This window comes from Yamadazyma tenuis, chromosome 7 (genome assembly GCF_029203305.1).
Source record: "Yamadazyma tenuis chromosome 7, complete sequence".
Taxonomy (NCBI): Eukaryota; Fungi; Ascomycota; class Pichiomycetes; order Serinales; family Debaryomycetaceae; genus Yamadazyma; species Yamadazyma tenuis.
This window is the reverse complement of record NC_089467.1, coordinates 923,052-948,983: the sequence shown is the minus strand read 5'-3', so window position 1 is coordinate 948,983 and position 25,932 is coordinate 923,052. Positions and strand designations below refer to the sequence as shown.

The window sequence follows — 25,932 nt, the reverse complement described above, 5'->3', positions numbered from 1 at the left end:
AATCTATGAGATATGTATATTATACATGAGCATGATAAATAAGACAGTGTTGAGTGGAATACCTACTGTTTAATGAAATCAGCGTGCGTTTTCTTGTATGATTCAATACTGGCGGAAAGGTCACCATCAGCTGGAAGGAATCCGAGTTCTTTCTCAGCTTCAAGGTCAGGTTTCACCTGGTAAAACCCATCATCTTCATCAGAACCAGATCCTAACAGTTTGGCCAAGCCATTCCCAGGGAAGGATCTAGGCATAGCAGGCTTCTCTGGGTTCAATTGGAAGTAGGCAATGACTGCACCAAAACTAATGAATAACCCAAAAAATACACCATTGTGTTTTAAAGCAGTTTTGTCAGACACTGGTTGGAAGTAATCAGGAGACCACATGTCATAGTAATCGTCATCGATGTTGACAGGGTCATTGAAGTTTCTTCTATTCTGCTGATCGTCATACTTTGCGTATGGGTCCTTTGATTGTGCCAACACTGGAGGAGGGTTTGGATAGTCACCAATTTCTGGACGGTTTGGATCGGTTAAAGTAATGATTCTACCGGTTGTGTGTTCAACTATTGAAGTCTTGGTGGTCAACAGGCGTACCAAGCCCATACTAGAACCCCTGAAACTCAACATATTCGAAGATCTAGTGAGTTGTCTGAGCATGTTTGTGAATGGTGAATAGATGAATAAATTTTAAACCAATAAAAAGCGCGAGAAATTTTGGAGTGTAAGCAGAGGTGGGAGACACACTATATGTAGAGGCGATAACAGTAAAAGTTAGATGTTACTTTCCTTATATGATTGAGTGGCATGTGTCGTTAGTACATTATAAGAGCATTCTACTGTAGTATATAGGGCGCTTGAACATTGAATGTATATATATATTTTAGTATGGTTCCTATTAATGCAGACGGGTGTAATAAATATCAATATCTCCTAGCATACCGGGTGCGTACCGGATTCGAACACTACTATGCCATTGGAAATGTAACTGCACTTGCAGCCAGTTGTCGACTAGTTTACAGTGAATTGGAGGGTTCAATTTTTCGTTGGTAATTGGGGTTCACCAAACTTGATTTCCTTCAAAGGAGACTTTTCACCCTTAGCAAACTCAACAAGACCACCAAATCCTTCGATTTCTTGCACTCCGTTCTTTGTCACGTAACTAACGGCAAAGTAAAGGGGAATGAATGCTAAAAGAAAACTGGTATTACGTATGTTCCAGTATTCATGCACCGGAGGAGGACTGGTGTTGAAGTTATACTTGTTGTTGAAAGGGGCCTTGGAGGGCGTGGGAGTGACGGGGTGGGCTGAGTGGCTGTTGAATCTTTTAAAGTTCTGGAGGGATGATCTCAGGAGTCTAAACATTTTTGTTCTGGGTTCTGGTTGTGTTCTATTGATTGAAAGAATTTGTGCGAGGAATGAGAATCAACTTGTTTGGCCGGTGTGGATGGTATCTACACGACCGTGTTTTTAAGATGTCATGGCTGCTAAAATGCGCATAGAGATTGAGAGCTGCAAATACTTACAAGTTTTAAACAATTAGAACCATGTCAGAGTCCAGATTTTACTCCTTCAAAATTACTGCAATTAGGTTTGCCGAAGTATATAAACAGCTTGTTTTGGCCAACCCAACAGTCTTCCTAAGCCGTGAGCTGGAGTCTCAAGTGCTTAACCATATTTATAAAACCATTCCCCTTCCTCTTAGAGGTATGTTCAGAGTTGGAAGAGTAGACAAATTATGTAATTTAGTAATTCCAGCACTTTCAACTTCGACAGTGCACTTCCTTGTGTAGTGTATCAAGTTTGATAGTTCCATCGAACCACTTTTCTACTTGAAAGACGTCCCACTCAATGGAACTTATATCAACGGCAAATTAATGGGAATGAATCAAGTACAAGTCTTAAGCAACAACGATGAAATCAGCATCCGTTCCGAAGTCAAGTTCCAGTTCATAGTAGAGCCAGGTTTTGGGTGTTCTATAAATCCTTCTGATGATGTCGACATGTTTCAGCCAGTACCCGAAAAGTGGTTGATATCTCCTAGGCTAATTGGAAAAGGCACTTTTGGTTCCGTATATATCGCCACCCGTAAACAAGAATTGGGACCTCGTCCCTATGCAGTTAAAGTGGTTGCCTGTCACCAATGGAATCAAATTGACCGTATCAAAAGAGAGGCTAAGGTTCTCCTTGACCTCGACCATGTAAGTAAAAATACACAGTAGGGGTTGAGAGCTGCTACTAACTAAATTCAAGCCCAATGTTATCAAAGTCCATGAGCTGGTTATCGCCGGAAATAGATTTTTCATATTCGAGAACTTGGTATGTGGAGGAGATCTCTTTTCATACATCTCTAATGGCAAAACGTTCAGAGCGCTTGCTGAAACAGAAGTGATTATTATTGTGTATCAGATCCTCAAAGCCCTTCAATATTTACACTATGAGGCCAAGATTATTCACCGTGACTTGAAGTTAGATAACATCCTTTTGTCTTTACCAATTCCTGGGGCCCGAATCATGCTATGCGACTTTGGTACTGGAGGAAGGTTACTCCATCGCACAAGTTATTCACCAAAACCGGTACGACTGAGTACATGGCACCGGAGATTTTGAATGGATCCTCCGGATACGGCCACAAATGCGATATTTGGTCTGTTGGCGTTATCACCCACTTTCTTCTCAGTGCAGTGTCACCTTTCTTCTCTGTTGATTGCCGCAAAATCCCCAAGCTAGTGGGTGATGCTCAATTGGATATGGAAGGTTGTCCCTGGGGGTCAGTTAGTATGCTGGCCAAAAACTTTGTTCAGACTTTAATTGAACGTGACTGTGATGTTCGACCTTGCACAAATCAATGTTTTACGATATTGTGGATTGCCTAAAGATCGGATGAGCTCGAAAATCTCTACCGGGAAATTATATCTAGAGATTAAAAACCGCAGAACTCGGTTCACACAAAAAATTATAGATGCGATAGATGTCGTTTAATCCTCAGGATAGTCGAAAGCGTCCTTATAATAGTACACAAGCGTACGACAGCCGAGACTCTCCAGCACGGAGCCAATCATATGGGGGATATCAGAACGGGAGACAGTCCGGCGGGTATGGAAATTATCTGAATAACAGAAGAGGTGGATACAGTTCAAACCCCAGAGGAGGCACCAGAGGTGGGTTTCAAGGCCGACGCAACGATAGACCCGAGAAGCTGAATCTGCTACAGCTTTGGATGGGCGACCTCGATTCATCTTGGAATGAGGAAACTATCATCAGTATATGGAATAGCTTGGGTGAAGCTCCATTGAACGTGAAGCTTATAAGAGATAGAGAGGATCCAACGGGGAGAGGGAAACCATTATATTGTTTTGTAAGCTTTGCAAATGAGGCATCCATTGCATCTGCTTTTCTGAAAAATGGAAGCTCTGTTCCAGGCACTGACAAAAGACTCAAATTGAACTATGCAACAGGAAGTGGATCCGGTAGCTCTTCAACCATCACCAGTAACGACCGGTTTAATAGAAAACCACAGGATGACTTCTCGCTTATGATCAGTGGATTAGAGCTCGACACAACAGAGGGTCAAGTGTTTGATGCATTCAATTCGAGGTATCCAAATTCTGTAAGACAAGTGAAGATTATTGTTGATACAACAACCGGAGTATCTCGAGGATTTGGGTTCGCCAAGTTCAATTCCAGTGCCACTCAGCAAATAGTTTGTAAAGAGATGAATGGTTTCATATTGAATGGGAAACCAATTCTGTTGGGATCTACTGTCTCTGGAGTCAACTCAAGAAATCAAGATGTGTTGAGCGATTCTGTGGATTTGAACGTGATTCAATTGCCACAAGCACAACCAAAGTTGTCCAAGTATTCTGATCCAGAAAACACATGTATTGAAGTATCAGGGCTTTCAGCTAGATTTACGGAGTCTGAAGTCGAGTGCTACTTTTTGTCATTTGGTGATATCATTTCTTTAACTATACTGAAAAACTTTGATTCTTGTTCGATTAGGTACAGAATCAGAGAAGATGCCGAAGCCGCCATACTATTAATGAACCTGTTCACTATAAACGATTGCCAGATGAGGGTCACTTGGGGTGAGCCAAAAGTTCAAGGTTCTAAGCTTAACACCAATTTGCTGCAGAGGTGTGAAATTCCCAGATACCTAGGAAAAGGCCCATTGACTCGGTTTGACAAAATGAGCCCCGAGGAAATAAAGCAATGGAAACCTCAAGTTCACGAAATGTCCGAACCAGCTCCCAGTATGTACCATAGTTATATAGAAGATGAAGACAGCTTGCCTTTGCAGCTATTATAATGTACGAATACAATTCGCGATCAGAAAAAAATCTGATACTCACAGACAGAATGCTTCCTAGAAAAGAGCAGAATAACCTATCGGTGCCAATTTCACGAGTTGGATCGTCTGCAAGGCTAAATCAATTGAACTCACCGGGAAATTTCAATTCTTTTCCCTCAACACCCAATGCTTATCAAGTCTCATCATTAAATCCTATACGAGCGTCCAGCAGGTCTGTTCCTCCTAAATCAATTCAAGATCAACAGTTTGAAGAGAAATTCAATAACCTTGAGATTGTTCAGATTGTTAGAGATTTTGAGGAACAATTGGCCAATCTTTCACGAAAGGCCAGTTCATTTGAAGCTGATGGACTTGAGGACACAATCTCTTCGTTAGTTGATATCAACCAACAAATAATAGAACAAATTGACCAGCTCGGAAAACACAAACAGTTAGGGGAAACAATTCAAGCTCTTGAAGATGAGAAAGTTGGCTTAGCCGATAGGTCAAGAAGTATATTGAAACTGTTGATAGAGTTCAGATCTGAGTTGAATAAGTTACCTTCTTTGCCCACCAACAAGACTGAACCTCAAGATTCTTTAGCTGACATGGACATCGATGAAGTGTTGAAGTACGGAATGAAGTTGTCTAAGTTTACAAAAGTTCCCCCCTCGGCCAGTGGAATGGTATATCAAATACATCCAAACAATTTTATTTGGCCAGCAGAGGATTCTTTGAGAAGAGGAATGCTTGCAATGAGCTCATTAAAAGGAGACGAAATCATACAGAAAGAGTTAGGTATTAAAGGTAATGATAATGTTCCAACGGAAGAGATGGAGGATATAGAGACTGCTGGAAATGAAGATACTTTCAAAAAACCAGCACCAAAAGGTGCAAATCACAATAAACTGCTGGACGCAACAATCGCAGCCGCAGCTCCAACACTTAACTTAGACCTTTTTGATCCCGATGATGAGGATGATTCCGATTAGCTATGTACAATATTACGAACCATATTTTAAAAACACCATATGAATGTTGTCTACTTTTCGTTTTTGGCGGGGCCAAAGATCTCTTGTGGATGGTGCAAGGAGTTGGCTGAAAACTCTCTTCCCAAAATGGTGTCGAGTTCCAACTGTCTGGAGTGATACTCACCCGAGGCCAAATGATCTTTGACTAATTGAGCAAGCCCTGTGATGAAAGTTTCATTACCATTCATGGATTCAGCTCTCTTCACCTTTTCAGGATAAACTAAGTCATCCATTAACTCAATATCAAGTTCATGTAAGGTCTCAATATGGTCCGAAGTAAACGCAACAGGAACAAGAACGATTCCGTCAATAGCTTCGTCTCTTTCTAATTTCCCAACAATTTTGGCAGTTTGGGCACCAAGCCATGGTTTGGGCCCAACCTTGGACTGCCATACCAATCTGTAAGGATACTTGAACTTCAATTTCTCCATAATCGCATAAACAGTGGCAGCTACTTCGGCAGGATAAGAATCACCCCTGTTTACAATTTGCATTGGGAGGGAATGAGCCGAGAAGATAACGACGACGTTCTTTCTATTCTCTTCTGGAAACTCGTTGATCTTTTGTTCAATATGTTCTTTAAATGCTTCAAGGAATCCGTCCAACTTTGGCCATCTATCAATAAATGACCATTCAATTGACCGTTCGGGATCCAACTCTAAAGTTGCATTGTACAACACATTCATAGATGAACCAGTTGTTGAACAGGAGTATTGGGGATACTGGGAGAATGCCACTGCTCGAGTTATACCATCCTTCTTCATTTTGACCAAAGTTTCTTCAGTTAAAGGGTCAGCATACCTAAATGCAACATAAGGTTTGTGCGGAGCAGTCTCTGGGCTGGTTTTATCCAAAATTTCACATACTCTTTTTGATTGGTACTCAGACCAGTAACGAATAGGTGATCCACCACCGATTTCCTCATAGTGCTTCTCGATGGTTGGTGTTCTCCGTCTTGCAATGAATTTAGCAGCAATATTTTGGAAAGGACCTAACGGAATCAAATCTGCATCAGAGAAAAGTCTGAACAAAAACTGATGGGTCTCCTTCACGGTGGAAGGTCCCCCCATATTCATGAAGACCACCCCCGTCTTGGGTTTGATGGCGGTCGAGTTCCACCGCACGAAACGGGTGGTTGTAGGTACTAATCTCTTCAACATGATATATGCCTATGAGCCGTATGATATTTCAGCTACTGCGAAAAAATATCAGTGATTGCTTCAAATTTATACTTTCAAACTATGGGGTGCGCACACAACTATGACATAGGCATATATACATTAAATTATTGCTGTTTTTTTGAGTCAATAACTTCTGATGCTTGTGCTCTTGTATCTGACACAATTCTTTGGATCTCGGCCACAAAGTTGTTATAGGCGACTTTCAATCCCAAATCACCCTTGGTCTCTTTGAATTTATACCATGTCTCTACCAATTCTTTCAATTCCTCATCGATATCTTTTCCTTCAAAACTCTCGAGATAGTCCAACGAAGGAACACCCAAGGTAGGTGAATCCACAAGGTCTCTGTCCCTTGAAATGTAGGAATTCAATGCTCTGGCAACCTTTTCGGATTCTGTTTTGTTGAATTGAGAGTCTCTGTGAATAGGCTTTGGTGCACTCATATGGTACTTGGAAAGGAATTTAGTCACTTGATGACTCCAAGGACCTCTAAATACCAAGAATGTTAAGGCAGTTCCAATGATCACATAATAATTAACAGTTGACCAACAGTGCCACGACTTGGAGAACTCGAGTATAGCAAATGGTTGAGTAACAAATGAAAAGGCAAGCTGAGTGACAAAGTAACATGTGACATCGTACAAAGGTTTAGCTTTGGATTTGTTGCCATCCTTATCAACAAAAATCGGTCTGAAGTTCCGGCGGAATATCTTTCCCACTGTTTGAAGGAACGCTCCCATAATAAAAGTCATATAGTAACCGGGTCTGGTTCCATGCCAAAACGCACTGGTTGCAAAAGTAGCCAAAGTACTCTTAAATCCGGGTTTCTTGCCCTTCTTGGCGAGCCTCATGTAAATAAAGTGCTTCAACCATTTGTTTGTGTTCATGTTCCAGGCCTCCAAGCAAGTGTGGACGTTTTGACCAGTTTCAAAAGCCCAAGGATCAATGTTTTGCACTCTATCCCATTTAAAGCTATCTGTTTGACTATCATATCCATTGTAACCAATCCCACAAAGAATACACGCCCCTTCGGCGATGAGCCAGATTGTATAGTACTTCAATCTGTAAGAAACGTACAACACCCAAAGGTAAAATATTCTGTAGATAAATCCATGTTGCTGTACAAACTCGGGCTGAAACACGTATTCAAGCGTAACGAACTTGGGGGCCTGTGTGAACAAAAATGCCCAAAAGAATCCCTGAAGAGTTTTTTTCAAGGCTGCTCTTCCACTTCGTGGGATTCTTCTCTTTCTCTTACCCGGTCTTCTTGATTCAGGTACGTCTTCAAACAATGTATTATGAATGAACCTGTCATAGTCAGCGTAGTCAAAGGCAGGTCCTGTCAACAAGGACGCATAAAAGAACGCATACCCCAAATATGGTAATAAATTAGGGTGTTTCTTGATAATTCTTGACTTAGTGTAGGAGGTAAGTAAGTCTTTTGAATTTCTTCCATCGTGAACGCTCCAACCAAAAGATGACAATTTCATTACCATCACCATGAGAGCTCCAGTGATATCAACAACATGGGGATCATAAACCAGGAAGAACTGCTCCCGAATGTGATGGTAACTTAAGTACAACATTAAAAACACAAAGTTAACCCAAGGCATTGAGTCTGTCCGGAGATATCTGGTGATGAAGTAAGTACCTAGAGAAGCCCCCATCAACGAAGCTAACCCCAGATATAACTCCAAGATGAAAAACACATAAAATGATGATACCAGAACAATATAAATGTTTTTCATGGTGTACCTATGATCAGGTAAACGTTTGTAGATTCCACTGAAGGGGAACGATAGTAACGTGCATAATAATATTTTAAAATTGGCCAAATCTATACCACTGGCCTCCAGGACATAAAGAATCGATTCTTGAATCCAATGAATTCCCATCCTTATTAGCAATGTCAAAGACAACTTATTTGATGGATCCGCACTCATTATCTATAACCATGATGGGTCGTGCACTCGTTCTATTTTATATTATGATATTTAACATTTACCTACCACCTGCTTCAACAAGTTTGAAGCCATCTTCTAGTGCCTTGGTAATACTCTCATTTTTGTATGGAATTGACAGTAGCACAAATGCAACGTCGTTCCATTGATCAGCCGATTGGGTTTTGTTCAATCTCACCAACAACTTCTCAGACAACTGTTTTTGGTGCTTTTCCTTTTCAATAAAACTGACAAGGAACTTGACGATTCTCTTCATCGACTCCTTTTCAAGAGTAGCATCATTGGAAAGACCACTAAAGATATCAATGAATCCATTGTAGATAGCATTATCTTTCGTAGCTAACTCAGTAAAGAATAACCGGCACATATCACTAATCCCCTGATCTTCATTCTCCAAGCATTTAGCCATTGATGAAAGTTGGCCTTTGACCTTGACTTGACCTGCTAAAATCAAAAATGTTACTGTCATTAAACATGTTCTTTGTACCATGATATTCTCATCGGTAAGACGACGGTACAAGAAGTCTGTGTTTTCATCAACAAGATTATTGAAACAAACCGCCATGTCCCCTAGTCCCAAAACACAGTTGGACCTTACAATTGGGTCGGGTGACCTCTCCATTATGGTAATCAACAATGGAAGACTTTCCTCACAAAACTTGGATGAAATACACATTAGTTTTACCATACACAAAGACGCAGATCTTTGAAGAATTGTGCTATCATAGGACTTGTTATTGGAGCAGATTTCTTTCACTATAGGGGCAAATCTAGCCAACAATGAGGTTTCCCCATACAATATCTCTTTCTCCTTGATGTATATAACTGCGTCAGCAAAATCATCTTCAGTAGTACCACCAATCATTTCCAATTCGTTCTCTTCGTTGTCATCATCATTGTCGGCCTTCGAGCCCTTCACCTCTTTATCTTGCTTCTTTTTCTTGAAGAATGTCTCTAGCTTTTCAAGATACACAATAGTTTTTATAGCAACATGTCCAACAATGAAAAGTAATTGAGCTAATGAATGAACTTGTGTGGACGGGTTCCCATTAGCAAAAAGGCTAACCGATCTCCTGTTGATTATCTCGGTACACACAGTATCCGGAGAGTTTGAAATCCTGAATATGCTAGAAATCGCTTGTTCAGCGACTGAATACCAAGATGGATCTTCATACTCGGTAGTCAATACATTGCCGAGTTTTTCAATAATCTCTTCTTCTCTCTCAACCTTATAGAATGTTGTATCCTTACTTTTAGAAAGAGTTGGCACTATTCTCTGCAAGGCGATGCAACTATACTTGTACAACTCCAGATCTTCATAACCTTCAACATTCAAACCAATATTAAGAAGAAGGTCAAGTCCCCGTAATACCACTTGGTAGTCAGCAAGGGCGAGCATACCCAAAACAATAATGGCCCCACGCCTTTGAGAATGAGATGACTCCAAGTGTTCTTCGGACAAATCATCGGTTTTATGGCCGTAAATTTGCCAAAGAATCGAAATCACTTCATCACTAATTAACTTTTCGAAATACATATTGCAAAGCAATTTTTCGAATGATGCTAAATCAGCTAGCGTTGATGTTAGCGTGATACCGATTAAATTTTTGGCAACCAATGATCCTTTCTGAGTAGAAGAAATGTTATCAGGGACTGTCAAGAAGAGCTCTTTGTAGCAGTCTATCAAGTGCGAGGCGATTGACTTCCCTTCATCAGAAGAACCCTTCATCCACACTAAATGAAGCATTCTTTTGATTCCATAACTGGCATTATCTATTCCAAATGCATCTGCTAACACCAAAAAGTCCATAGACTCTAGCACTTCATTTCTATTTTTGGAGAAAAGTAAGTTGGATACTAGCTCCGTTCCTTTATGTACAACAGTGATAAAGTCTACTGCATCTTCATAGTATTGAGCAGTAAGTTTGGTCTTAACTAGAATTTCTGCATTTGGTAAGTTCCCTTCTTGTTCTCTCATGGAGGTATTAAGTTGTTCTCGAGCATCTGAGTCTTGACTGTCACTATCTTCGTTATTGTCAATCTCCATATCATCATCCTTGGAGTTATTGTCTGGCTCTTCACGATCTTCATTATCCTTTTCTGGTTCAGGGATAAGAGGGAGATATTGTTTCAATGCTTCGTTTGCCTCATCACAACGCTTCTGCCATTTTGACAAAGACAACTGTGTTCCATGAATAGATGCGAATGGATGGTTAAGAACTAATTTGGACATTAACTTAACAGCATTTCTTCTTACCAAAGTACTACGGTCTTCAAGTGATCGAACAGTAAGAGCCATGATTATTTGTCTTCGCCTGGTGAACTTCACCGGAAGACTGCAAATCTTGTTTAATGCTTGAATGGCCTTCGTTCTCACGTACGGATTCTGGTCCAAAAGACGCTCTTGTAATAAGTCAATCAAGCTTTCTGTTTGGTGAGTACCATTTTCATTCCGGTGGGCCGATTCTTGTTCTGTCAGGCTTTGGGAAGTTTCGGTTGATTTTATTATATCTACCACAATGTTCCCACAAGATTCGACCACAGAACACCTCAAAGTCTGATTACTATTGTCTAGAAGCTGCGCAATTGAAGGCATCTGCTTCAAAATCAAGCGTGGACTCAACTGTGAAAGACTAACAAGGAACTCAGATACAGCTTTTGGACCATTGCTATCATTGGAATTGAATTCAATTTGTGAAACCTCTCTAAGCACATCTTCAGTTAATGCCCCATAATCGTATTCAGAGTCCAATTTGTGGAGTAATTCTCCCATGTATGGTGGTAAGTGTATAAAGTACGTCAATGATTGTATAATCGAGTTTTGAACAGTACTTCCATGATTATGAGATTTCACCATCATACAAATGCATCTGAACATCAATGTAGTGGTTGCCGCCACCTTCATTCTTTCTGGAGTCTCCATCAAGTGGAAAATAGGTCTGTTGAAAAGCTCAATAAATGCAGACTTCTCTGGAGTTGTTACAAACACTTTAGACAAGTCTATACTTAGGCAAGATTCGGCCGCATCCAACAAATCTTGTACTTGGGTTTGGTTCGCTTGCCATGCTTGCTGATCAGCATTCTTACTTTTAGCTTTGCTTACAGAAATCCCTGAAAAGTCTTCTTTTCCAAGGATGGTAAACAATACAAAGAGAAAGTACCCGTATTTCTCCAAGAGTGTCTTGAAATTGGGGAGTGATTCCACAAAGTCACCTGATTGGATGGCCAAATTAATATTGGAGCTCACAGACTTGAATGAGGATGCCATGAGGTATGATAACTGTTTCCGCTGGTTGAGTTGTAATCCATTTAAACCATGCGTGAGTTCAACTGCATCTTCAAATAGATCGTTGTTATATGAAAGTGATTCGGGGTTGTTAGCCAAATTCTCTATGAGAGATTCAAGCCTATTACTCAGGTCGGGTAAACGATCATCTGAGAGCTTTTCGACATCAAAACTATTGAAATAAGCTGTCAAATTGAAGTCGGCCATACTGTCAGATGCATAAGATCAAGATGGATTGTTTACATTTTTATGGATTCTGGTGCGCGTTATGTGCCGCGCACGCACATCATAGCATTAAGTATGTAAAGTATATTGGCATTAGGCATTTGACAACATTAGTCTCTAAGCTTGGAGTAGCCTTTAACAAGGGCATTTTGGACATTCATTCTCTCATCCTCTATGGCGGCTAAAAGATCTTTCATTGTCACTGCCTGGGTGATTCTTGTGTTGTTAAGTCGTATTCCATTATCTCCACGCAGGGAAAGAAGATGGCTTCTTTTACTATTGCTATCCTTTTCACTAACTCCAGCACTTCCTCCATTGGGACCACCTGCCCCCGAAGTCATCCACGAATACTTCTTTCTACCGGGATTCAGCGTCATCATAGCAGCAGTAGCATTAGCAGCTCTGTGTAACGTTTCCTCTGATCCGGCTTTATTCTCATATTTACCGTTATCATCTGACTTTTCTAACCCTAAGGCAATTCTCCTTTCGACCCTCTGTTCTTCCAACTCCCTATGTTTCTTGGCCAAGCCACGGAGCTCAGAATACATGTCAGACTTCCCACTGGTTGTTTTCGATTTTCCAATTGGAGCTGAGTTCTGGCGATGTCGAGCCATCACTATGGTCTTGGCCACGATATCTGAGATCCAACGTTCACAAGAAGCTGACATGATTTCAAGAACTTCGGGATCTTGGAGAAAGTTTTGAAGCACACCGTTCTCTCTGGCAGATTTTTGCATATATGTGTTTACATGATATGGGTTCAAGAACTGAGACACTGCCACCCGTTGCTGATTGAACTGTGGTTGTTGAGGAACTCTACTCAACTGTTGTTGCATCAATAGCTCTTCTTCACGCTGGATGTCTACTCCAGCAGCTGCCAAAGCATCGTTCAATTTAGAAGGGTCATTTGTGTGAAGTTGTTGTTGTTGCTGAGACAGGTTCAGCGGTTGCACCGGGGCCAGGAGCTGAGACACGGCAGATGAACTGATTGAAGGAACCAAAAGCTTCCCGTTATTGATATTCAGTGCACTTCTTGATAAACTACTTCTCTTTGTATCATCATAGTCAAGAGTGTTATTGATAGGAGTAGCAGACCGGCTCAAGCTTAATACATCAGGCGTGGCTATCGAGGCATTTACAGAGTCCAAAATTTCGTCAGGAATATTGTTGAAGTCGATATTTAGGGGGTCGCTTGAGGGGATTTCTGAAGTTGGTTGAGTGAGATCTTCTGTAAACTCATTTGAATCGTCATTTTCCGTCTTCAATCGTTTGTTGGTCAGGTTGGGCCTGCTAGACAGTTGATCATTCGATCTTTTAACTGAATCGGCGGATTGGTCCATTATCTGTCTTATTTAGTACAGTGTTGTTATGCTCCAAAAGGTATATGCCACTGGAGTTTTTGTGGCCGGTGATGTTCGCGAAGCCCATTATTCACGCCCGTACACGCAAGTTGCAAAATGGTTCAAAGTATCCAAAATCAAAGCTACACTTATTTGGACGAATCATGGAAAGTTGAATACACGAGTGTGAAGGCTGTATCATAAATAAAGCCGGATATCTCACCCCAGATATGGTTTCCTTGAAATGCACCATACCAATTTAAAGCCATATATAAGGCTCTTCCTAGATTACAGGAAAGACCAAACTGTTCTAATTCTGTAAGACAAGCTCACCTTCAGATGCAGAACAATAATGGTCTCACTTCCTGTTAAAGCATTGCTGTTATGTTTATTCTGAAATCCCTTGTATGCTCCATGATTTTGCCTGCACATATTGCAGTGCGATTTGAGAGATGAGGATGAGATTGAAAAATCTACTCCAACACTAATATGTCTAATAAGGGAGCTAAAATTGCTACGTTTGAAGGTATCCGTAACTTTCGATTCCGTCTTGTGTTAGCTACCTTGGCCGGTACCCCCATTAAGATTGCTAAAATTAGATCAACTGAATTAAATCCAGGTTTGAAAGATCACGAAGTATCTTTCTTAAGACTACTTGAAGCCACCACAAACGGGTCACAAATTGAAATTTCTTACACCGGTACAACCGTGATATTTCGGCCAGGCATAATAACTGGTGGGGAGTTGACTCATAACTGCCCCCATGGAAAACCCATCAGTTACTTTCTAGAGCCAATGTTAATGCTTGCACCATTTTCTAAGAAGAAATTCTCCATTATTTTCAAAGGATTAACTAGTTTGGGATCCAATGACATCGAAATCGATAGCTTGAAATGGGGGATGATTCCCTTAATGGAAAAATTCGGTATTCGTGAAGTATCTATACACATATTGAAAAAAGGTGCTCCTCCAGTAGGAGGAGGTGAAGTACATTTAAGATGTAATTCGTTGATACCTCAACCATTAACAATCCATGCCCTCGAAGAGCCAAAGTTTTCTGCTATTCGTGGTGTTGCCCACTGTGCTCGTGTTTCTCCTTCAGTGGTGAATAGAATTATCGAACAAGTATGTGAAGTTCTTCGTCCGACAGGAGTCCAAGTGAACATTTCAGCAGACGTTTGGAGAGGAGACAATAGTGGAAAGTCTCCAGGTTTTGGTCTTATTCTTGTGGCTGAACTGAAACAGGGATGGAGAATATTTACCGATGGAGTTGGGACGCCTGGAAGCCTTCCGGAAGATTTGGCCAAAGAAGTTTCCTATAAGCTTTTAGAGGAGCTTTCCCAAAGTTCTGTAGTTGGCAGAAGACAACTAATGATGGCTACCTGTTTCATGGCCATTGGGAAAGAAGATGTGGGAAGAATGAAGATTCACAAAAACCAAGTCGATGAGAACTTGATTTGGCTTCTCAGAGATATAAAGACTGTGTTAGGCACAGAGGCATTTTTGAAGGAGGATGACAGTGACGATGGATTCATTCTTTCAATCAAAGGTGTCGGATTCACAAACGCATCAAAGAAAATTGCTTAAGTTGAAACGAAAATACTTTTATTAGTATACTAGTGTATAATAGAATATAGTTTAACAAGCTGAGCAGGTTACCAGAAAGAACACCACCCGATAAAATGCTGACATAAATTCTCAACACTTGTAGCTTGTTGAATAAGTTTATCAACTTGTGTTGGAACGTCTAATCCTTTCAATCTTTTAATGTCATTACCAGTCAATTTATCAGTAATTCTCTTCAAGACGAGAGCAGCTCTGGCATTCCTGATTTCCAACTCGTTCTGTTTGTTTAATCTCGCCGCTTCTTCATCATCAATTTGACCCCTTCTCAATAACTCTGCAACGTTGACTTGGTTCACCTTAATACCAGTTGCTTCAGCCACAGCTTTGGTAGGGAAGTCGAAGCCCCAATTTATCAATGGATCATAAGCAAAAGCTTCTAAAATAGCCATCAATGACTCCTTATTGTCTCTCAACACTCTCATTACATGTTCACAAGTAATCCTAAATGAACCTTCAATACCACTAACTTCCATAGCGTAGTTCAACATTCTTGTGAGTCTAAATGGAACTTTTTCAGGATACTTTTCTCTCAAAATGGCGGCTTCGAAACAATCACCGAAATCAATGTGGACAACCTTACCAGTAATTCTGTCCAACATTAAATTCGAAGGGTGACGATCTCCCAACCCTAATATGTACCCTACCATTGACATGACGGCCAAAGATCTTGTGTAGGTGGTACGACGGTCTAACCAAGCTTCAGACGATTTAGACTTTAACCAAAGAACTTTATACAAATCTTGACCTCTAGTATTGTCCAATGCCCCAGTGAAAACTTCAACCTTCTGAAGAAGAGTAAGAATCTCATAATCAGGTGCCATTTGAATCATGATTCTATGCTCAATATTCAATAAAATCTTTCTTGATTCTCGGTATTCTCTAATCAATACGTGGAAAGTATCACTGTTAGGAACCCATCCAAGTAATCCTACCTTTGGAGAAAGCGGAATGGCAGCAAACCGTTGAATGTCCAAGTGACGTTTGAAACATTCAGGATCGTTAGAAAGTAAGGTATTTACCAATCCAAAGAGCTGCATAACCAAGTTATCTTGACGATTATCTTCGTGGCCTTTAAGGACAAAGAAATAATGTTTACCATCATCTCCACGAATTTCAATTTTTCTAGGTCTTTGTTTAGATGAAATAACAGGAATTGTAGGTTCAAACTTTGCAATTTTAGTAATATGTTTACCAGCTTCAGAGAATCCCGGAACTGCTAATTCCAAATCACGAGCTTCATCCAACTTTGGAGAAACATATTGCAATTCCAAACTTGTTAACAGCGGGAGCAGTTTACCAATACGGCGGAAAACATTGTAGTAGATATCCCAAGCTTGGTTCAAATTAGTGATGTCTTTTGTTTTACGGTAATTCAATATCCACTCGTAAGCATCAGCCAACTCTCTACCGAAAGCATTAACAAAAGACGTCTCTCTCATGGTTTCTGGTCCCTTCTGTAACATCAAGTGCAACGGCTCCAAAACTTCAAACATCTTTTCTGTGTTATGATCACCAAAAAACAAACGGGAAGCATCTTCCAAAGCTTCATACCACTGTTCGTGCCACAATACAGCAATACGGATAAGCTCATTACTAACAAGGTCAGATTGTTCCACAAGTAATGGAGAGTGAATCCTCATCTTGTCAATTATAGACATAGCTGCTTTCTTTCTGTTGATAGACTCAGACGTGACTGCCACAGCTAAAGGATAAACCAAAGCTTGTGGATGAGCTTTTCCCAAATCACTTAACAAACCAAATAAAGAACGACTAACAACAGGATTGGGTTGATGAATACGTGAAATAAGCTGAGGAATTACTTCCAACCAAGTATCAATTTTTACCATATTGAATCCTTCGTTGATCGCTTGAGCTGCATCCGGAATACCACCAAAGTTAAACCACAATGTTAATAATCTTAAAGTATCTTGTAAGGAATTGGAACTTGAAAGTGCAATGGAATGGAAAAACCCTTTGATAGAGGGAACCACATGTCTTTGAACTGCTTCCATAGGAATCGTGGTAGCTCTGATTTCTTGTTGGTTCTGAGGATGCTCTTTGTTTTGATCATCTTCATTGCTTAGTTCAGCAGACGGTTGAATCTCAGCTATATTGTTGTTATGGGCCGTGAACGAAGAAATAACCTCAAAGTTAGCAAGCGCCCAATTATGCCATGCCTTATACCATTTATCATCGAAATGCGTAGCCAACAAGTATGCACCTAAAATAATCTCTGACAGTTCAGACTTCCACTGAGAATTCAAAGCTATCTGCCATTCACCTTGCTTTAAGAAACATCTGGCTAAAAGTTTTGTGTACTCTTCAACATGTTTTGGAATACCAGGGCCTTCAGAAGGAAGTGGTTGAGTTATCAAATCATTTGGATTCAACCCCAAATCCTGAGACATCCTCGTAGTAAAATCTACCAAATGGCGTAAGGCCTCCTTTTGTTGTCCTTTAGCCCACATATACTTCAATTGAGCATATACAACTTGAGGTGGGGCTCTCAGAGGGTTTTCTGGTGATCCCTCTTCCAACAAGGAGTTTAAAGATTTCTCAGCTAAGTTAAGCCTTCCTGACTTTCTGCACAAATTGGCAAATTTGATCCACATCTCCATATCCTGTTTGGGTTTTATTACCAAAGCTCTTACTTTTAACATTCTTTGCCAAATATCAACATTCCGTTGACATCCAAGCAATCTTGTATTCCATGTTTTCCTCATGACAGCTCTCTTTTCAGATCCCTGAGGTAAGCATTTGTATTTTATGATTTCCTCCAACTCAGCTAACATTTGCACTCGTGTTACAACACCATAGGCTCTGTTGTAACTCTCACTTACCAAGGCTGTTATTTCTGTTACCAATAAATCTCTGGCTTTGAGAATTAGATTAGAAGCATCTTCAAAGTTGTTTCTGTGTAAGCTCAAAATTGCATTGAAGAAAGCCCTATCCGGTGATTCTGACTTCATAACTTGTATGTATTCTTCCATTCTGTCCCATTGGCCAAGACCCCAAGCAGCTGCTGCTGCCAATGGGGAAATATTCCTTTGTGTATCACTAGAAGTTCCACTCCATTTACTTTGGGCCAAGTCTGAGAGCTGCTCCCATTCTCCAAGAGCATGAAGACATCTCATTTTACCCATAGTGATTTCCATGTTATCAGGTTCAGTTTTCGATCTTTCATTGTAAGCTCTTAAAGCATCATCCCACCTCTGCAACTTTTCAAACCAGGTTTCTTTCAATTGGAGATCATGATGCATTTGAGCATGCTTAAGAATACCAACAGCAGCATCTGACTGTTGCAATTGATTGTTAATGGAAATCAAAGCTTCAATTGTAGAAGTGGTTGGCTCTTCGTAAAATTCCAACTCTTTGTAATGTAATGACTTTGCATAAGCATGGCACCTCTGAGCATATTGGCCCAAAGTAGTGATGGCGATCGGCAAGGATTTATCATCATGTTCCATAAACTCAGCAAGATTCAATAAGATTTGATGAATTTCAGGGGGGTTGTTGGGAGACGATAAGGCAATGCATAAAGACTCGACTAACTCCTCTTGGTTCTGAGAATAAAGGTCATTCCAACAGCTCGAAAAACTGGCATTGAACAAATCTTTGGCTAACGGATAGTAATCAGTTGCCAAAGGAGCACATGCTCTCATAGCGTGCGATGGACTGTGCCTTAGTAACTCCTTACTCAATTTTGCGATCCATTCCAGCCAGTCCTCTCTTGTTCTGTGCTGACTTGGGTCCCAGACTGATTTCAAAGCAGCTTGGTTGAATGCTAGTTTCTTGAGCAGTACATCTGAACTGGGTACATCAAAGTGGCTCATGTGGATTTCATAATCTTTGTAGATGCTAAGTTGAGCAGGTAATGGATCTCCATGGACAAGTTTATTCACTAATTGATCAAAAGTTGGTGAGGTAATCTTATTCTCGTACATGACCGATTTGATTAATGGAATGAATACAGTAAACTCCGTTCCTAGAGAAACAAGTAAGTAACACATAGTATTCATGGTGGCAGTTTTCAATTCCTCATTATCCTGTTTCATCACCCTAATAAGTGGATGTACAATTCTCGAAGCCATATCATTCAAAAGCAAAGTCTTAGAAAGTCTTCCTATTGACTCAATAGCTGCCTTTCTCAATGGCACAGAGCCACTCTCAAACATCTTAACAATACTAGGTATAATAATGTGGACGTATTCCTCAATATTTCCACCAAATATAACAAAACATTTTAAGACTTGCAAAGTGGTTTCTCTTTCTGGAGACTTGTCCTTGTCGAAGACGTTCAAGAGTAAAGTCAACACTTCTGGTAAATACATCTTAAATTCCCCATCCAATGCTCTCGAAATAGATTCAATAAGATTGATGATAATCACAGCAACGTTATTCTCATCGTTCAAATCGAAGAATTCTTTGGCAACACCTAAAATATCTTTAAGAAATGGTCTGATGTGCTGCTTAACAATGAGGATCAATGCACCCAACTGTTGGAAATAGAATTTGGTCATTGCCGGCTCACAAGTATGCATGACATTTATGAGACCGGGGATGATCTGGGAAAGGAAAGAAACACATCTCAACCCTAAAGTTTGGAAAATATACCTAATAGCTAGAATAACTTTGCTGTGGTGAATCTTGAGGGAAGGATCTTTCAAAATTTTCATTAAATTGGTAATGGCAACTGTAGGATAATATTCACTGTTGGATGGAGACATTCCCTGCATCAACAAAGCCACGTCAATTGGTGGAGCGTTCTGTTCTGCAGAAATAGTCTTTGAACTTTGTTCCACTTCACGGTGCTTATAAGGATCTAAAGCACCAAGAATTCCCAATAACCTAACCGTTTCTCTTCTTACTGTTGGAGATGCTTCTGATTTGAGAATGTTAACCAACATTCCCAACAATTGAGGGTAGTCCAAAAGAGGTTGAATCACATAGCCTGAAGAACTTGCAAGTTGACCTAATGCTTTCAAAGCAGCATCTCTCTTGTATGAGGAACTCTGATCTTGAAAGGTATCGATGATCAAGGGCATCAAATCGGGGATAAAAGGTTTCATGTCTTCTCCACCTACTACAGCTAGTTCGCCTAAGCACTTTATAGCGCTTGCAGCCACCGAAGACTTGGGATCTTTCGCTTTTGGCAAAAGCCCTTCGACAATGGGTTTCACATAAGGTTTCGTTAAGTCTTTCGAATTGGCAATCAATAATGACAACAAAGTAGCACTCTCCTCTTTCTTTCTACTAGCTGTGGAATACTCAAGTCGAGATAATAATTGAATCAAAGTCTTCCTCAATGAAGGGACAATATATGCTGGATTTATGGAAGAAAGTCGACTCAAAAGTGTGATGGCAATCTTTCGTACACTGAATACCTCATCATTCAAGGCAATAAATAAAAGCCTAAGATTCTCTGGTTGAGATAACTGCGGGTCAAAGCATCTAGCATTACTTATGCAAGTTATCCCTTCCAAACGAATTTCTGGATATGGATCAGTTATGGAAATGGTAAGAACCTTATCAAGAACTTCATTCACAGCATTTAACGCATTGACACTCACTTGTTCGCAAATGGGGTCATTAATAAATATTTCACAAGAAGCCACAACAGCTGTTTGTCTAACCCTGGGGATAGGATTTTGGAGATAAGTAATGGTACAATACCTGACAAACTCATTCAACTGGTATCCTTCGAATTTGAAGTACACAAGCATTTGAAGTGCTTGGACTAAAATGTTACACTCGTACTGTTCGTAAACTTCTTGGTTATTCAAAATACTGTTGATGCTCATTCCTGTATCCCTTGAGATCATAATCAATCTATAATCCTTGGCCAAAGACTCGTTCATTTTGGTGGTACCATAAGGAGACCCTGGGGGCTGAAACGTAACACCTGAAAGCACTAGATTCAATAAGTTTAAAAGTTTTGTGTTAATCACATTGGTAAGTACAGGAATATTGGTGCTCAAGGTTTGCAACACATCTTGCATATGCTTGGAAAGGGAACAATTGCTGAAAATCATATCAAGAATGTCTCTCTGCAAATGCTTTGTCAAAGCTGGCCCAACTGATATCGATAACTTCCCAATACAATCGAAGATTGCTGGTTCAGTTTCTTTCCTACTGGCCCTATACTTGGAAGACAGAACACTCGATTGTAATGATAATCCCGCCTGAGGTGACATAGACCCGTTACCATTATAGTGGTTCTCACCTCCATTAGAAACAGCGTTAGTGAAAATCAGCTGCACTGTTGAATTGGTTGGGTATGAAAGTCCTTCTCTGATATTATCTAAAATAGCATCCAAGTAAGTGGCCATTTGATTTCCAACTTCTAATGCAATGGAACCAATGCTACGGAATATGCAACTCTTCTCAAGACAAGCAGGTTCCTTATACTCCTTTCTGAGCTTCTTCAATTGTGATAAATAGTAGTACAAGATCTTATGCAAATACTTTTCAACAAACATCTCTGGATTAACCAGACAAACCAAAGGAAAAATATTTGTAAGCTCCTGTCTAATCACAGCTTTATTATGGTATTTGTAGATTATTGTGTTTTCGTAAAGCATTTCGAACCGAGAAGCAATAAACTGGTCGTTCTTATACTTCAATAACTCCCGATATACCAATAACGCACCATGAATAGCAGCAAATGATTGAGTTCCATTGGGAGTGGGTATCATGGCGTAGCCATTACTATCACCATTCAGACCATTGCTATGGTCGACGCCATTTGTTGAAGGAGTATCGTTCAAGACCTTGGAGGCCACATCAAAGAAATGTTTTACCCAAAATCTTCTGGCATTGACATCTCGATCATATATTATGGCCAAACACCTTTGTAAAGTGGCAGCAGAATCCACACGGATATCTAATTTGGGGTCCTTCAATTCCGTCCATAGTTGCTCCAAGATCTGGCCCACAAGATTGTATAATAAATTCAGGGAATTGTCTGCCAAGGAGTTCAACATCAATATAGCCGTATGCCTTCTTTGGTCATGCTGATTGTTTTCATTCTGTAACCATTCAATGGCCTTTTTTGCTTCGTATTCGACAAAGTCCGCCGTCAAGGGACCCCCAGGTATTGCAAGCTTCCCTAAAGTTTTGGTGGCTTGCTTCATAACAGCCAAATCGTTGGATAATGTTAATGGGTAAAGGTAGTGAGAAAATCTGGCGGTTTTGGTGGCATTTTCTTCACCTATTCCAGAGTTGAAATCAATCAAGGCATCAATGGCAGCAATACCTCCAAACTTGGAAGCATTGTCAGGAGCATTGGAGAGCTCAAAGATAGTTTTATTAATAACATTTATGTATCTGTTGAAATGCTCGAGCGTCAAATCTCGAGCCACCGAATCCAAGTGATTTCTTAATTCAATGGCGTATCGGTTCCGCTCATCCTCACTGTTCGACCGTAAGCCCTTGAATATCTGATTCAACTCGATTCCATCCACGATTTGCGGCTGTGATACGGACATTAGCTGGATTTCTTAGGTTTGAATAATAGTGTGCTTATCTTTTTTTTAGTCTTAATTTCCGGATGCGACTGGTGAGGGCACTGAAATGATGAATGTTAATGTCGCAGGGTAAGGGCAAAGCACTTTTATGGTACCAAATATACCACACAGAGGTTCAATTCTGCTCAGGTGGTCTGTTACGATAGTCTCTAGCATATGGCTGTAATAATATAAAATTGAATACTTAGTTTCTTTTAGTTAGTCTAGTTTTTATCAAGATGGAACTGAAAACAACGAGAAGTTTCTGACGATGCTTGGCCCATATTCATCATAATCTTGTTTGGTGTAACAATAGCTCTTGAATTCTGGAGTTTGGGCCAACAATGATCCCCCAAACCAGACGGCATTTCTCTGTTTTTTATGTGATATGACTTCAACCTTAACTCCCGAACTTTTATTTCCAGTTAATCTTTCACTGAGCTGTATTCTTTCGTCAACCAATCCTTTCAAATCTCTCTGAAGTCGTTTACCAAAACTGGTAAACATAGTGGAACCTCCTGATAAAACGATATTCTTGTACAAATTCTTACGAACATCAATTGGAGATGCTTGGATGACTTGGTCCACCACCGTGGGCAAAGGAGTCAAATAGTCAGATGAGGCAATTTCTGGATTGAAAAATATTTCAGGAGCCAAGAATCTTTCGTATCCTACATCAACAGTATTGGTTTTATTTTTGTCAGTGTACTCAACAATGTACTGGGCAAACTTTTCTTCGGGATATTGATCGAATTTCTTGAATTCTTTCACGATATCAGGACACACGTAACAGAACTGTTGTTTAATCTTTTCGGCTGTTTGTAATGTGGTGTCAACTTCTCCACGGTCTCTTAATATCGATTGGATGAATAAAGTTATGTCTCTACCAGCCAAAGGAATATTTTTGATGGCACCACCAATCACATATCCTTCTGCCACTGGGATAACGTGGGTAACACCATCACCAGAGTCGATGACAGTACCGGTCAAAGTTCTGTTCGCTTTTGAGGAAGTCCATGAGGCCGCCAATGCTAACACTGCCTGCACCGCAATGTACAACCCAGCACAATTAAAGGATTCAAACATGATTTCAGCAGTGCTTTCTCTGTTTTCAGGAGGATTCAAAGGAGGTTCCGTCATCAAAAAGTAGTGATCCTCAGGTTCACACCTCAAGTACTTAAAGATGGAGTTTTCCCAGAACCTTTCCATGTGATCCCAATTTTCTATTTGACCGTGTTTCACCGGATAAGATAAACTGTAGTTTGACCCGTTAGCAGCACTCAACGCTTCATCACCAATAAAAAAGTCCAAGTCCTCCAACCCTCTCTTGGAAGCCAAGAAAGAGGATGAATTGGAAGCGGACAGTTTGGTGGACTTTCCACCAAGAGTGGAAGTTGCAATGGCGGTTGGAAATATAAAGGATGGAGAATCGTTACCAGCGAATCCCAACTTGGTTAACCCAGTTCCATTATCCATGACAACCGCAGGTGTTCCCATGCTAGCCATGATGAGTAATGTTTTATAATTGAATGAGGGGGTTGATTGTCAATTGATTGAATCGGTTTGCCGTGAGGTTCCAACAAAATTAAAGGGTGAGAAACAAATAGGCGTTACCAGTAGACTTTTTGTCGGTGCGAAAAACCTAGTGCGAGTTGAGCTGTGTGTACATTGATTTAGTAGGTCGTGTGCGGGCGGGCATTATATACTATAGACTAATACATATCCTTACCACTGATGATGACATCATTGATCTTAAGAATCATCCGAGATAACTGGGTAGCAAGCAAAAGCTGTTGTTTCTTTCCAATCAATGGGTCAATCACAAATAATTCCTTCATGTCGTTGGTGCCCTTTCCTAAGCAGTCAACACCCAACCGGCATGACTTTTCAAGGGCTTGTTTGGATTTTAACGTAGACAACACTTCTATAGGATCCAATCCCGAATTTTCTGCTAAGGTTGAGGGAATCACATCCAAGGCATTGGCAAAGGCTCTGAACGCATATTGATCAATTCCCTTTCTTTGATTGGCAGCATCACTGACTGCCAAAGAACACGATAATTCAGCAGCTCCACCTCCGTAGACGACTCTGTTGTCTCTGATCAAGTTTCTCACCACACAAACAGAGTCGTGCAAGGCCCGTATACCTTCGGCACATATCATCTCGTTGGACCCACGGATGAAGCAGGTAACAGCCTTGGTGTTAGAACAATCTTCTATCACCAACATTCTGTCTCTGGTAGTACCAAACTCGATTTCTCTGATCGTTCCAGCATGACCAAGCTTCTCTGGTGACAAATCTTCGAACCGGGGTACAATACGTCCATTGGTAGCGATTGCTAATAATTCCAATTCAGAGCCTCCAATCCATCTGATGGCATTGAGCCCATTTGCCAACAATAAATGATTTGCTTCATCATCAAAACCCCATTGACAGGCTACCACATTAGCCCCAGCGTTCTTCACATAGTCGATCATTTCTTGAAACTTCTTTTGTTCGTATTCCTGCAAAACTTTGAATTCTTCCACTGAAGAAATGTCCAATTTGTGTTTAGTTTTTGGTTTTGGAGGCTCAAATGGACATGTTAAGATGGCAATCTTACAGTCCTCGATATGTTTGGGCATTTGAGGATGCGAGAAGTCCTTGTCCAACAATACTCCTTTTATCAAGGAAGAATCTTCAATAGCACCTCCGACCTTTTTTTCCATCTTAATCAATTCAAAGTCAACATCTTTACGCTCAAAGTCGGCTACCGATAATACAGCTTCAACTGCCATCTTGGCAAATTTATCATGCGACTTGGACACAATCTTGGATCCCAATGAGGTCTTAGCGGCCTTCAATAAATTGGAATCGGTTGCCTCAGCACTAACATCAATCGAATCGGCCGTTCTTTCCAATTCTGCCACAGCAATTTTACATGCTTCATCGAACCCGTTGGCAACCTTAATAGGATGGATTCCCTTGTCTATCAATTCAGCAGCCTGGTCCAATAATGCACTGGCCAAAACAACCACCCCAGTAGTTCCATCCCCGATTTCGTCGTCCTGAGACTTGGACAATTCCACCAACAACTTGGCAATTTCGTTGTCCAAATCCATCTGTGACAAGATGGTGGCCCCATCGTTGGTGATGGTGATCTCTCCGTCTTGACTCACCAAGATTTTATCCAACCCTCTTGGACCTAAAGACGTCTTGACAATGGAGGCCACAGCTCTTGCCGCCAAAATGTGGGACTTAGTGGCTTCGGCACCGTGCTTCCTTTGCTTAGTTCCTTGGTCTCTGACAATAATAAACGGTCTTCCCATTTCATCCTGCGCCACGATGGCATTGGACATGTCGGGCATGCCTTGCATAGATGCTGCCATATTATTGAGTAGAAGTTTTGTTAGTTGATTGATTTGGTTTTTTCGCGTTGAAAATTTTTGCGACGCCTAGATACATTTAGAGCAAGAACGATAAGAATGTGGAACTACTAGACAGGTTC

The 25,932-nt window shown here is 40.6% G+C and overlaps 11 protein-coding genes across 11 annotated transcripts; 2 read left to right on the top strand and 9 right to left on the bottom strand. All coding sequences in view use genetic code 12, as the record gives it.

Moving 5' to 3' along the window:
- Positions 1-62: 62 nt before the first annotated feature.
- Positions 63-659, bottom strand: PSN45_005262 (uncharacterized protein; the record flags this gene model as incomplete). Its single annotated transcript, XM_006685917.2, has 1 exon — positions 63-659. One exon carries the CDS (start codon positions 657-659, stop codon positions 63-65), a length of 597 nt encoding a protein of 198 aa, XP_006685980.1.
- Positions 660-1,034: 375 nt separating this feature from the next.
- On the bottom strand, positions 1,035-1,364 carry PSN45_005261 (uncharacterized protein; the record flags this gene model as incomplete). The annotated part of the gene is made up of 1 exon (XM_006685652.2): positions 1,035-1,364. One exon carries the CDS (start codon positions 1,362-1,364, stop codon positions 1,035-1,037), a length of 330 nt encoding a protein of 109 aa, XP_006685715.1.
- A 182-nt stretch (positions 1,365-1,546) lies between these two features.
- Positions 1,547-5,282, top strand: PSN45_005260 (uncharacterized protein; the record flags this gene model as incomplete). Its single annotated transcript, XM_066158451.1, has 5 exons — positions 1,547-1,633; positions 1,793-2,200; positions 2,253-2,542; positions 3,123-4,252; positions 4,513-5,282. 5 exons carry the CDS (start codon positions 1,547-1,549, stop codon positions 5,280-5,282), a joined length of 2,685 nt encoding a protein of 894 aa, XP_066014548.1.
- Positions 5,283-5,332: 50 nt separating this feature from the next.
- On the bottom strand, positions 5,333-6,481 carry HEM15 (ferrochelatase hem15; the record flags this gene model as incomplete). The annotated part of the gene is made up of 1 exon (XM_006685649.2): positions 5,333-6,481. The coding sequence occupies one exon, from the start codon at positions 6,479-6,481 to the stop codon at positions 5,333-5,335; it is 1,149 nt and encodes a 382-aa protein (XP_006685712.1).
- Positions 6,482-6,606: 125 nt separating this feature from the next.
- Positions 6,607-8,250, bottom strand: ale1 (Lysophospholipid acyltransferase; the record flags this gene model as incomplete). The annotated part of the gene is made up of 1 exon (XM_006685647.2): positions 6,607-8,250. One exon carries the CDS (start codon positions 8,248-8,250, stop codon positions 6,607-6,609), a length of 1,644 nt encoding a protein of 547 aa, XP_006685710.2.
- Positions 8,251-8,422: 172 nt separating this feature from the next.
- Positions 8,423-11,956, bottom strand: cnd1 (condensin complex non-SMC subunit Cnd1; the record flags this gene model as incomplete). The annotated part of the gene is made up of 2 exons (XM_006685645.2): positions 8,423-8,477; positions 8,508-11,956. 2 exons carry the CDS (start codon positions 11,954-11,956, stop codon positions 8,423-8,425), a joined length of 3,504 nt encoding a protein of 1,167 aa, XP_006685708.2.
- A 128-nt stretch (positions 11,957-12,084) lies between these two features.
- TAF4 (transcription initiation factor TFIID subunit 4) lies at positions 12,085-13,314 on the bottom strand (the record flags this gene model as incomplete). Its single annotated transcript, XM_006685644.2, has 1 exon — positions 12,085-13,314. The coding sequence occupies one exon, from the start codon at positions 13,312-13,314 to the stop codon at positions 12,085-12,087; it is 1,230 nt and encodes a 409-aa protein (XP_006685707.1).
- A 489-nt stretch (positions 13,315-13,803) lies between these two features.
- Positions 13,804-14,901, top strand: RCL1 (rRNA-processing endoribonuclease; the record flags this gene model as incomplete). The annotated part of the gene is made up of 1 exon (XM_006685643.1): positions 13,804-14,901. One exon carries the CDS (start codon positions 13,804-13,806, stop codon positions 14,899-14,901), a length of 1,098 nt encoding a protein of 365 aa, XP_006685706.1.
- Positions 14,902-14,969: 68 nt separating this feature from the next.
- TOR1 (phosphatidylinositol kinase- protein kinase tor1) lies at positions 14,970-22,427 on the bottom strand (the record flags this gene model as incomplete). The annotated part of the gene is made up of 1 exon (XM_066158450.1): positions 14,970-22,427. The coding sequence occupies one exon, from the start codon at positions 22,425-22,427 to the stop codon at positions 14,970-14,972; it is 7,458 nt and encodes a 2,485-aa protein (XP_066014547.1).
- A 252-nt stretch (positions 22,428-22,679) lies between these two features.
- ARP3 (Arp2/3 complex subunit, actin nucleation center) lies at positions 22,680-23,951 on the bottom strand (the record flags this gene model as incomplete). Its single annotated transcript, XM_006685641.2, has 1 exon — positions 22,680-23,951. One exon carries the CDS (start codon positions 23,949-23,951, stop codon positions 22,680-22,682), a length of 1,272 nt encoding a protein of 423 aa, XP_006685704.1.
- Positions 23,952-24,157: 206 nt separating this feature from the next.
- CCT5 (T-complex protein 1 subunit epsilon) lies at positions 24,158-25,813 on the bottom strand (the record flags this gene model as incomplete). Its single annotated transcript, XM_006685640.2, has 1 exon — positions 24,158-25,813. The coding sequence occupies one exon, from the start codon at positions 25,811-25,813 to the stop codon at positions 24,158-24,160; it is 1,656 nt and encodes a 551-aa protein (XP_006685703.1).
- Between the last annotated feature and the right edge of the window lie 119 nt (positions 25,814-25,932).